The following is a 12,587-nucleotide window of genomic DNA, read 5'->3' as shown; positions in this document are numbered from 1 at the left end:
CTGTATAAAAAAAAGGGTATTAAAATGAATCAAATTAACAATCAAGTGTTTATGAATGATCATTAGTGAAGTTTCTGTCACGTTATTAAATAATACAGTTTATGAGAAATTGACAAGCAAAATAGGTGACCCTGACTGTCTCAGAGTGTGTGTGTGTGTGTGTGTCTTTATTCTAGGCTCGTTACTCAACCACTGATGAACAATCAACACTCTGTCTCTGATTAAAAGCCTATCACATTGTTTTATTTACAAAATCCCAGTCACATTTGAAATATTTCACTGTTCAATGAATGAGTCTGTCTGCCGGGTTGCCAAATTGGACTGAATTAAAACTCTCCAGTTCACTCTAATGCCCATTGTGCTTTAATGTTAACTTGTGTGGAACAAACTGGCATCCCAGTGTTTCATTTCCTTTGAATCCATACCATGAATTCACTGAAGATCTCGAATAATAGGATTTTAATTGTATTTTATTTAAAGTGATGAGATTTACCATCTTTACCAGGCCATCTTTTGTGTTTGGGATTTTCTACATTTTGACGTAGATAAGATTAAATCCGGTCACTACGTATGAATCTGGATGTACCAGTGACGTTGTCAAAGACGTCTTTATCACGTCAGCGCTCCCTACTGAAAACAACAATAGAAACCCTCATAGAGTTTGTATTGGTTTTAATGGTTATAATGGGAATTGTATTGATTTGAATGGAAATTTTAATGGTCCCTGTGGGTCTCTACTGGTAATTTGTTGCTTTCTATTAGTGGCATGTTATGTCTAGTGGATACCATTAACGGTAACCAATGGTTAGCTGATGGTGTGCAATGCTGTTTGTAGTGGAAACCATTAGAATTTCTATGATGGTTTCTAGTGTTTTTTGTTTTGTTTGTTTATTTGTTTGAATTTCAGAAGGGCTCTCACAGATTATTCATATAAATCAGACCATACGGGACTTTAACATAAAATAAACAACATCTTGAACCGTTAAAAAAAAGGTCTGAATAAAAGGGTCTTATTTCATTTACAAAACAGTTATAGAGTCTGAGAGCGGAGCGCTATTGTCCATTTCTTTCTTCCCAATATGTTTTGAGGTTTTTTTTTTTTTAAAAAAAGAAAGAAAGAAGAAATCCCTCACGGGAAGAAATCACTCCAATGTGGCAACCCACACTACCTGTGATAGCTGTAACTGTAAAGCCATGTTGGCACCTGACGCCATTTACAGTAGTATCAGATTATCAGGTCAAAAAGGCATCAGGAAAATCATTTCATGAGTAATAACTCACACGCAGGCAGGAATTCATCACCTTTTACCTCATTACAACTTTGAGGACTACAAAAACCTCAACAACAACAAAAAAAAACATTTAAATGTGCTACAGTCTTCATAAAACTGCCATCAGAAACAAGCATTTGCTAAACTGTGTGACTAGACTAACGCTATAACTATAAAGTTAAGCTAAAGTCAAACTAACACAGTGGCTAGCTTCAGTTTCACACTTAGCATCGTGCTAGCGCATATCATAATCCTTCACAGATGTTTTAGGAGATAGAAATATATGGATTTATTATTTATAGCATGTTTCTTCACCGTCTCAGTGTCTGTTCATACTTTAGAAACGGTATTACTGTGCTTTAAAGTTTGTGAACCCTGAAGAATTTTCTGTATTTCTGTATAAATGTGACCTAAAACATTTTAACACAAGTCCTAAAAGTAGATCAAGAGAACCCGATTAAACAAATGAGACAAAATATTACACTTTATTGAGGAATATGATCCGGTATTACATATGTGTGAGGGTAAAAGTATGTGCACCTCTAGGATTAGCAGTTAATGTGAAGGTGAGATCAGAGTCAGGTGTTTTCAGTCAGTGGGATGATGATGATCAGGTGTGAGTGAGGGAGTGTCCTGTTTTATTTAAAGAACAGGGATCTACCAGAGTCTGATCTTCACTACACGTGTTTGTGGAAGTGTATCATGACAGAAAGGATTTTTCTGATGATGGCAAATAAAGAGATGTTCCAGAGAAGCTCATCAGGATGGAAAAGCTCACAAAACCATCTCTAAAGAGTTTAGACTCCACTTTGTGTACACGTTTTGAGGTTATGATGAAATGAAGTCTCGCTTTCTTTCCAACACAAGCTCATTAAATATCTGAGTCTTCAGGGCTTCAGACCGGTTTTAGGTTCTCGTGTCGGGGCGCTGCTGCCCCCTCGTGGCCGGAGAACAACACAACACTACATGCTTTATTACTCAGCACTCAGTCCTCATACCTACACTCATATAGTGTCCTGATTTAATAATATAATAAGTCGAGAACAACAGCGTGCTGTTATAGGAGAATAATCAGTTACTGTTCACAAAAGTTTTGCCCCCCCCGTTGGAAGACTTGCATTATATCTCATTAGGAACATACTTCAGCACGTAGCTAAGTCACGCCTCTGTTTTAAACAAACTCCGCCCCCAGGTGCGTCACTCTCATGTAACTTCTGAAAAGCGCTGAAGTCTGTAGTTATGTCTGAACTCTGAGTACCAGAGATGGCAAACATACACACATCCCTCACTCAAGTACAGGTACTCATACTCATGTTGTTGTTGTTGTTGTTTTTTAAATAAATAAAAATAAAAATAAAGACTCTGGTAAACGTTGAAGTACTGACTACACTTTTTTCATACACACACACACACACACACACCTGAGAACACGGTATTATATAAAACGGTGTTAATAATTAACGCTAAACCTGCTTATCAGTGAACATAGGGATGAGTTCTGTGTGTGTGTGTGTGTGTGTGTGTGTACAGGTGTGTGTTTAGGTGTGTGTTTTCCCACCATGCGCCATCTTTCCCTTTGAGTAAGTGAAACGTGAAACACTCTCTTGCAGAATGTCCATTCTTCTGTTCTCCGTGTTGATCCTCCTAGCTACAGGTACACACACACACACACACACACACACACAAAATCAATATAAATTTTTACTGTGAATGTAATCTGAAGCTGTTGAACTTGTTTGTATTTCAGGATCACAGGTGTCTTCCGAATCCTACGGGAAGGTGAGCGAGTCCCAGCGGGTTTGCGATTACACCAAACACACAGAAACCGAAAAGAGACATTTAAAGAAGAAACCTGTTCACAAAAGTTTTGGCACACCCTAGTTGGAAGACTTGCATTATATCTCATTGAGACAATACTTTTGCTATGTTTACACTGTGTGTGTGTGTGTGTGTGTGTGTGTGTGTGTCAGCCCCAGTGCAGTGAGATGGCAGAAATTATGGCGTGTCCTCTAAACTTTGCTCCGGTGTGCGGCACGGATGGAAACACTTATGCCAACGAGTGTGGTCTGTGTGTCCAGAGACTGTGAGTAACACACACACACACACACACACACACACACACACACACACACACAAAAAAAAAAAACACCTGCCAGTGTGTTTTTTTGTGAGGAGATTTGACACTTTTATGATTGTATTTTGTGTTCAATTGGAATTGTATTTACATTTTATTAAAATAATGGCAGTGACAATTTTATTTAAATAATGGCCACGCCCACAAAAAAAACCCATGCTACTTTATTCCCTCTCTTTACACTCCGTTGCGACTTTCACATGAGCAAAATAACATGGGCATGTGTGAGGCATGTGTGAGGCATGTTTGCTGTAATGAATATGCAACTTTCCTTTTTTCTATGTAAAGGTTACAAATAAGGGGCGGAGTCAATGCAAATCAGTTGATTTAGCTAACAATATATCCTGTGTGTGTGTGATATATATATATATATATATATATATATATATATATATATATATATATATATATATATCACTCACACACACACACACACACACACACACACAGAGTGCCCTCCATTAATATTGGCACCCCTGGTAAATATGAGCAAAGAAAGAAGGCTGTGAAAATTTGTCTTTATTGTTGAACCTTTTGATCTTTTGTTTAAAAAAAATTCACAAAAATATTCTGCAGTCATGGATATCAAATTACAAGGAAATACATTTGTGGAAACCTGTTTATGCCAGTTTAAGATAAAAATAAAAGCATTAATAACAAAATAACTTCTGAGTCGAATGAACAGAATGTTACAGCTGTTAGATCACTGCTGTAATCTGATAATACACAGATATGTAGATCATCTGATAATGGAGATTTTGCTTCTCCTTCACACCATGCAGATTATTTGGGGATTCTTTTTGGGACAATTTTCACATTCAGGTTGTAGTGTTGTGTATCAGTTTTTCCGCGGCCCTGATTTTAATGCAGGTTTATTTCCGTTATCATGAATATTTCACACAGAGCCGCGTGTTGCAGATGAGCTACTCAAGAAAATGCTGATCAAAACTTCCTGTTAGAAAATATCTCATTAACGGTGATGTAAAATAACCCGTAAAAATTCCAGTAACATTCCAGTCATCTGTTTAATTTTCTCTGCAGGAAAACCAAAACGGACATCTTAATCGCCAGAGATGGCAGCTGTTGATTGGCTTTAACGATGTAGCATGGCTAAAACAAAACAAAACAAAACACAATTCTCAGATTAAAGCATTTGAAATGGTCCAGTGTGAAATTGTGTGTTTCTTCATTCCAATGTAAACTCATACAGTACACACTGCTGAGAAGGAAGACATTTTACACACGAGGAAACGTCTTGGCGCATTACATTATCACGTTACCATGCTAGCCAGTTAGCAAGCTAGCACGCTGGATAATTAGCCTAGTCGAAACATCTACTCTGACGTCGGATGTGATTAGCTCTCGTTCAAGTAAAAATGTACCGTATCTTTCTTCAAAACCAAAATTACATGTGTGAATTTTACAGAAGTGTATTAGCCACTCCCATCTCATATCAGAGCGTCAGACAGGCCACGCCCACCGGAGACGAGCTCCAAGCAGCGACTCGTCAGAGGACATTGATCAGTCATTGTTTCTGAGATAATACACGCTTCCGAGTCATGAGAGGAAAAGTGGACCAGAACAGTCCACCGAACAGTCGTGAGAAACGGCGGCAATGCTGATAATGTCGTAGGAAGGATGGACTTTCCCATGTAGACCAGGAAGTCGGGACTGAGTTCCGACTTCCTGAAGTCCAGCTCTGCCGTTAACACACCCTTCCTGACTCCCGCTGGACCTCCAGATCTTATTAACGCTAAATCTGTTTAGAAACCGTGAGCACGAGCCTCTTTAAAGGGATCTCTGTACTCTGTAAAAAGTTTGAGAACCCTCCTGCACCTTAAGGGTTCTTTGGATAGTTACAGTAGAACATTGTTGTGAATAGAATCTTTAAGGGTTCTCCTAGATCAGAGGTCACCATCCCTGTTCCCAGAGATCTCCCTCCCTGAAGACTTTAGCTCCAAAGATAATGGTGTCCACCTGACCATCTGATCCTTGCCTTAAGAAGTTCTCCAGGAACAGGGTTGGTGACCACTGGTGTAGAAGAACAAACCCGAGAGCCCTTCATTTGAAAGAAGCTTTGATGTTAAATACTGTAGTGTAAGTATTTCCTAAGCTTTTCTTCCTGATGAGCAGCGATGACTAGAAGGCGGGATCTTTTAACTTTAAAATGAATTCCAAGGTGAGCAGTCGAGCAGGTTGATAACCCTCACAGTAACGCTGATGATTCATTTTCCTTTTGGTTTACAAAGAATAGCCCTTCAGTCTCAGTAGCTCTTTGTCCTTTGATCGTCATGCCTAACTGAAATACCCCAGGGAACAATCACAGGTTGAGACGTGCCCATAATTGCTGTCTAATAATAATATGAATAAATATAATTGTGGTCATGGTAAAGGTGTGTTTGGATTGATTTTATTTAGGCGTGCTAAACCTCTCAGCAAGAAGAGGTCACCTGGCACAGAACACAACTCTGTCATGTTATTTCAGCTGTAATATCGATACAGCAGTCCTGGTGAGAAGAACGTTGCGAGTTCAAATCCCAGCAACGTGGGGTCCCTAAGTAACCTTTTAAAAACTTTCTCAATTATGGCTCTGTTCTAATGACCAGAAGGGTGTGAGTTCAAATCCCAATCCTGACAGAGCGGCAGCGCTGGGTCCCTGAGAAAAGGCCCTTAATCCACACTGAACCCATAAGAAAAGACCTGAGTTGAAAGCGAAAGGCTGAATTGAATGACGCTGTATCGGTGACCGGAAGGTTGTAGGTTCAAATCCTATCGCTGTCAGAAAGACACTGTTCTGATTTAATTACGTCTGTGTAGCGTCTTAAGTAGTGTATGCTTGGGATTAGTTTAAGGTATGTGCTGGTCGGTGGGGTCTGTGGGTTTAGTTTAGGGTTGTGAGTTCAAATCCCACTCACAACCCTAAACTGAACCAGTAATGAACTAGTGTTGAGCATCTGAGACAAAACGCACTTTAACCAATGGCAGGTGTTTAAGGCTTGGACACCCCTGAGGGGAAGGTTATGAGTTCCAGCCCCTGCGAGAATGTATTTAAAGAGCTGTTTGGTCCTCGGTTTAAAGGAATCAGTTTATGATATTATCGTGATATCTTTTTGAATACGTTACTAATAATTTAATAGTCGTTTGTGCACCTGGTCTCAGAGCGTTTTTGAATAGAAAATGGACCGAGACCCGATACCGGAACCAGCGTCGACGCATGTGTACTAATGATGTCTACTTTATGCATCTCTAGCAAACCGTAGTGGGTTAAATATTGTGATATGATTATCAGAACATGCCTAACGATCTCTCTCTCTCTCTCTCTCTCTCTCTCACACACACACACACAATAGGAATATTTATAGTAAATAGTCTTCGAACAAGGTACCGAGGTATGTAGTCCTTCTGGTCGTTCCGGTCCTGTGACAGACCCTTGAACGCTGCACACACTCCACATGCTGTGTTTCCTGATGTTTCCGCGACCACGCCCTCCACCTCCAGCCCAGCACTTTACTGCTTCTGAATTTCTCATTCACTTCTCGTTGTGTTTGGGCTCCAAGCTCTTCTTCTTACAAAAGTCCAGGAGGTTATATTGCCAAGTATAATAAAAAGAAGGAATAATAAAAATAAGTAGAAGAAGAGGATATGTAAAAGCCGTGCTGTGTGTAAACGCGTCTCTGAGAAAAGCAGCTCGGTGTCAGCATCTTTACTTCCGTAGGAACTTGAACGGGAACGTGTTTGCGGTTTATAAACTCGGAGGCGTTCCGATGTCCGCGATGATTTTGGTGTACAGCCGGGTTTTCTCCCAGCCCACCACGGTGTAGTTGAGCGAGTTGATGCCGTCTGTGTCCATCGTCTGTTTCGTACGGGAGATTCGGGAGAACCTGCGAATGAACAGAGACCCCATCACATACGTGTGTGTGTGTGTGTGTGTGTCAGGGTGTGTGTGTGTGTGTGTGTGTGTGTTACCTATGAGGATTGGGTTGGTTCAGCTTGTCTCTCGCATGACGAATCATCTTACACCTGCCGATGTTGTGATCAGGTCGGGAGATGGACATTCCCCGAAGCGTCAAGCTACAAAAAAGAAAGCTAATTAATGAAGGGTGTGTGTGTGTGTGTGTGTGTGTGTGTGTGTGTGTGTGTGTGTGTCTCACCGGTTGAAGACATCATCATCCTCACCCCCCCAGCCCCAGTAGTTATTTGGGAAGCCATTGATCTTCAGGTATTGTTCTTTACTTAGAGCAGACACACCACCGAAATACTGATTATATGGTAACCTAAACACACACACACACACACACACACACACACACACACACACACACACACACACACACACACACTATAAACAATCCTTTCACAAAACCTTTCGCAGCATTTCAAAATGCTGCAACTCATAAATAAGGAATAAATACTAACAAAAACAATTAAATAACGTAAAACATATTTTAAAAGTATTGGCGCCCTCATCAGAAAACTGCGCAGTAAAACTTTAGACTTTTGGAAACTGCCTAGCGTAGCGCTTTAACACAATCTAGCTATAGCATCAACCTCCATTCCTTTCTATTTATAGGTGTTTAAAATGATGAATTGTTTCATGAATTTACTTTACGGGTGAACACACACACACACACACACACACACTGTTCTCATATACTGGCACATACTTTAGTGCTTATTAGCAGGACAGGGTGTGTGGGCACGTGCATGTTTGTGTGTGTGAGAGTGACAGAGAGCGAGAGACACACCTGCTGTTTAAAATTCCAGACTAAAAATGTGTTAAGGGTTCAAATTAGGGTGCGGTCCCTGGATGGGGGCGGAGCCACTGCGCTTTCGGTTGGGGTGAGACGATAACAGCGTGTAAAGTATAACTGATCCGGTCTTACTGAATTCCGTTTAACAATTTTACATCTAATCGCAAACAGCTAAACCCCACCGCACCCGTGACCTCACCCTTTGACTCCGCCTCTTCGATCACTCCATCATCATCAATCCATGATTTTTTCCTCACTGCTTTCGTTTTTATAGCGTTTTTCCCCACTCGTCCCACTGTTCAGAAAGATTTCAGCACAATCCATGCTTTTACGCAGTTTTTTTTTCTTGTGCAACCAAGCGTACAATTGAACAGATTTCTGAAACACTGAAATATTGTTTCAAGCACGTTTGCATACGAGATAATAACGCACAGAGTGCATTTATATATTCACATGCACATCAAATTCAAAACGTGTCCACAGGAAACGCTGCTAGGTGCTGAAAAAACTTGCAATAGCACATAGCAACAGTTGCTAAGCAACGATCGGAGGATAAACGTGTGCGCTTTTATGCATTTTCGAATTTTCAGATGCAAATTATAAATGATCATAAACGCTAATAGAATTCACATATCTCTCTCTCTTTCTCTCTTCCATATTAGAATTTTTTTTTTTACTTGAAGCCGAATTTGTCCATGGCCACAGAGAGGTGTCTCGGCTGGTCGTAGCACTTGTAGAGGTTTCGGTCGTCTGTGGGGATGAGATCGACGTCGCTGAAGACGAAACAGTTGTAATCGTACTCCTTCAGAGCCTCCACGTAGCCCACGTTCAACAGCTTCGCTCGGTTAAACGTTTCATCCCCGTCCTACACACACACACACACACACACACACATTTCTAAATGGAAGCATAACATTCGCCATGGACGAGCCCTCGTGGTTTATCGCTAGCTAGGAAAGTGAACTAGCAGTTGATAAAGTGAAAATCTGCGTTTGAAGATGAAAATGTAAAGCATCGTCTTAAACATTTACAAAACAAAGTGAGGCCCAGGCGCTGCCTAATCTATACATCGTATCTATACTTACTCACACCCACTATAGAGGGAATGGTACATTAGCGAGTGATTTCGGATACAGGTCTTTTGCAAAGACGATGCAGTTGTGAGGTGCAGCCTAAACTCACGACTGCGATAATTATAGGTGAAACTGTAGGAAATAAACTCTCCAAATCGAGGCGAGTGAAACCGGCAAAACCGGTTGATTGGAAATTACACCACACACCCCTGAAGGGAAGGTGGAACGAGATCGACTTGTCCAAATTCTCCAAAAAGGACGACTGACCTCAATCCACCTTTTGGAGAGATATAGACGTGGAGATAAAGACGTGGAGGTATAGACGTGGAGATATAGACGTGGAGGTATAGACGTGGAGATATATACGTGGAGATATAGACGTGGAGGTATAGACGTGGAGATATAGACGTGGAGATATAGACGTGGAGGTATAGACGTGGAGATATATACGTGGAGGTATAGACGTGGAGATATATACGTGGAGATATAGACGTGGAGGTATAGATGTGGAGATATATACGTGGAGATATAGACGTGGAGATATATACGTGGAGATATAGACGTGGAGGTATAGACGTGGAGATATATACGTGGAGATAAAGACGTGGAGGTATAGACGTGGAGGTATAGACGTGGAGATAAAGACGTGGAGATAAAGACGTGGAGATATATACGTGGAGATATAGACGTGGAGATAAAGACGTGGAGGTATAGACGTGGAGGTATAGACGTGGAGATAAAGACGTGGAGATAAAGACGTGGAGATATAGACGTGGAGGTATAGACGTGGAGGTATAGACGTGGAGGTATAGACGTGGAGGTATAGACGTGGAGATATAGACGTGGAGATATAGACGTGGAGATATAGGCGTGGAGGTATAGACGTGGAGATATAGACGTGGAGATATAGACGTGGAGATATAGACGTGGAGATAAAGACGTGGAGATATATACGTGGAGGTAAAGACGTGGAGGTAAAGACGTGGAGATATAGACGTGGAGATAAAGACGTGGAGGTATAGACGTGGAGATATAGACGTGGAGATATATACGTGGAGATATGGACGTAGGGGTGGAAAGTGGTATTATATAGATATTATAGATATTAGCAGGATTGACGTGATTGGCGTCTGTGAGTGAACGAAAGCCCTTTACTAGCGCCTTAATTCACACCCAAACTCTATAAGAGATTCATACACAACGTACACGCAGTATTACAACCTGCGTCTGCACAAAACGACATGAATACACAACTGTCGGTGATAATCAGGATGTTTAAACCTCGCTGAGAATACGCTCTTTCTGTAACAACACAATGATAAATGTTTCAATTAATAAGATATTTCACAATATAGATGATATTTAGATTTGCTGAGGATTTGCTAACAAACTTTTTTTAATGCTGTATTTGTGTATCGTGTGGTTTATATCACTGTGATTATATCCATATTGTATTGTCATGTGTTTAAATGAGTCTGAAGTAAGTAGAGGAAGTGTGAGTGTGTGTGTGTGTGTGTGTGTGTGTGTGTGTGAGACCTGCTCGATGATGTAGATGCCGTAGTCGAGCTGCTGTCTCTGCAGTATGGGGTGCATGTAGAAGAGCCAGATCTTCAGGTGCAGCTCTCTGTCTCTGAATGGGATGATGAGCGCCACCTTCTGTTGAGACACACACTCGCTCGGCGTGAAGCGTCCACCCAGAGACAGACGAGTGTCCTTCAGCAAACTGTCCAAGTTCACCGGCTCGGAAAAATCCACATACAGCGGCCCATCTGAGAGAGTGCGAGAGAGAGAGAGAGAGAGAGAGAGAGAGAGAGAGAGAGAGAGAGTGCGAGACAGAGAGAGCGCGAGAGAGCGAGAGAGAGCGAGAGAGAGAGACTTATCAGTGAACATAGGGATGGATTCAGTGTGTGTGTGTGTGTGTGTGTGTGTGTGTGTGTGTATGTAATAAAATAAAACAGCCAAAAAATGTGGTTGTTTATTTATTGAGGAAATTGATCCCAGTATCTGTGAGGGTAAAAGTATGTGCACCTCTAGGATTAGCAGTTAATGTGAAGGTGAGATCAGAGTCAGGTGTTTTCAGTCAGTGGGATGATGATGATCAGGTGCGAGTGAGGGAGCGTCCTGTTTTATTTAAAGAACAGGGATCTACCAGAGTCTGATCTTCACAACGTGTTTGTGGAAGTGTATCATGACAGGAACAAAGGAGATTTCTGAGGACCTCAGAAAAAGAGTTGTTGCAGCTCATCAGGCTGGAAAAGGTCACAGAACCATCTCTAAAGAGTCCGGACTCCACCCATCCACATTCAAACAGATTGTGTAAACACAGAGGAAATTCAACACCATCGTTCCCTGCACAGGAGCGGAGACCAACAAAGATCACACCAGGAGTAAAACGTGTAATAGTCCACGAGGTCACAGAGGAACCCAGGGGAACTTCTGAGCATCTAAAGTTCTCTCTCACATTGGCTGATGTTAATGTTGATGAGTCCACCATCAGGGAACACTGAACAACAACGGTGTGCATGGCAGGACTGCAAGGAGAAAGCCTCTGCTCTCCAAAAAGAACATTGCTGCACATCTGCAGTTTACTAAAGATCACATGGACGAGCCAGAAGACTAATGGAAAATGTTTTGTGGATGGAGGAGACCAAAATAGAACTTTTAGAAAATCATATTTATGCAGAAAATTATAAAGGGTTCACAAACTTTCAAGCACCACTATAAATAGATAGATAGATAGATAGATAGATAGATAGATAGATAGATAGATAGATAGTACCTAACTTCGGAGGAGTCTCGGGACAGTACTGTTGGAGTTGATTGCTCTGCGTGTCCACTGTCGGTACACTGCTGTTGCGCGCGCTGGGTACACTGTTGTTGCGCGCGCTGGGTACACTGTTGTTGCGCGCGCTGGTCACCGGGACGCTGGTGAGCTCGCGATACCGCGTGAACGGCAATGTCATGACGCGCGAAGTGTCGAAGTGCAGCATGTAGAAGAACATCACCGCGAGCACACACACGACCACCAGCAGCGGGCTCCTGCGGTTCAACAGACACCTGGGAAACTCCCTCATCCCGGTGCGCGAGCGGGCGAGATTTAAAACAACAACAACAACAACAACAACAAAGTTATACAAATAAAAAAGGGGTGAAAAAGGAAAGGAAAAACGTCAGTGTGTGTTCATCTGGTTTTCATCACGAGGTTAATCCGCGAATTCCACCGCTTTATCATATTTCTAGCACACTTTTACGCGTGAAAGTTGAGAGCACGAGCGCAGCCCTGCGACTCCGGGGACAATCCGGTTAATCCTCTCTCTCTCTCTCTCTCTCTCTCACACGCACACACACACCCTGGAGA

General features: G+C 41.8%; 2 protein-coding genes across 2 annotated transcripts; one reads left to right on the top strand and one right to left on the bottom strand.

The window, feature by feature from the left end:
* The first annotated feature begins 2,783 nt into the window (after positions 1-2,783).
* Positions 2,784-4,567, top strand: spink4 (serine peptidase inhibitor, Kazal type 4). Its single transcript, NM_001201064.1, is given in 4 exon segments — positions 2,784-2,925; positions 3,019-3,050; positions 3,242-3,354; positions 4,447-4,567. Coding segments are annotated over 4 exon segments (234 nt in total). The 5' UTR covers positions 2,784-2,882; the 3' UTR covers positions 4,493-4,567.
* LOC108260689 (beta-1,4-galactosyltransferase 1) lies at positions 3,910-12,549 on the bottom strand. Its single transcript, XM_017461136.3, has 6 exons — positions 12,009-12,549; positions 10,766-10,998; positions 8,834-9,021; positions 7,557-7,679; positions 7,372-7,476; positions 3,910-7,286 (listed from the first exon to the last, which is right to left on the bottom strand). The coding sequence occupies exons 1-6, from the start codon at positions 12,301-12,303 to the stop codon at positions 7,148-7,150; spliced, it is 1,083 nt and encodes a 360-aa protein (XP_017316625.2). The 5' UTR covers positions 12,304-12,549; the 3' UTR covers positions 3,910-7,147.
* Positions 12,550-12,587: the final 38 nt, after the last annotated feature.

This window comes from Ictalurus punctatus, chromosome 29 (assembly GCF_001660625.3).
Source record: "Ictalurus punctatus breed USDA103 chromosome 29, Coco_2.0, whole genome shotgun sequence".
Taxonomy (NCBI): domain Eukaryota; kingdom Metazoa; phylum Chordata; class Actinopteri; order Siluriformes; family Ictaluridae; genus Ictalurus; species Ictalurus punctatus.
This window is presented reverse-complemented; position numbering and strand designations above follow the sequence as displayed.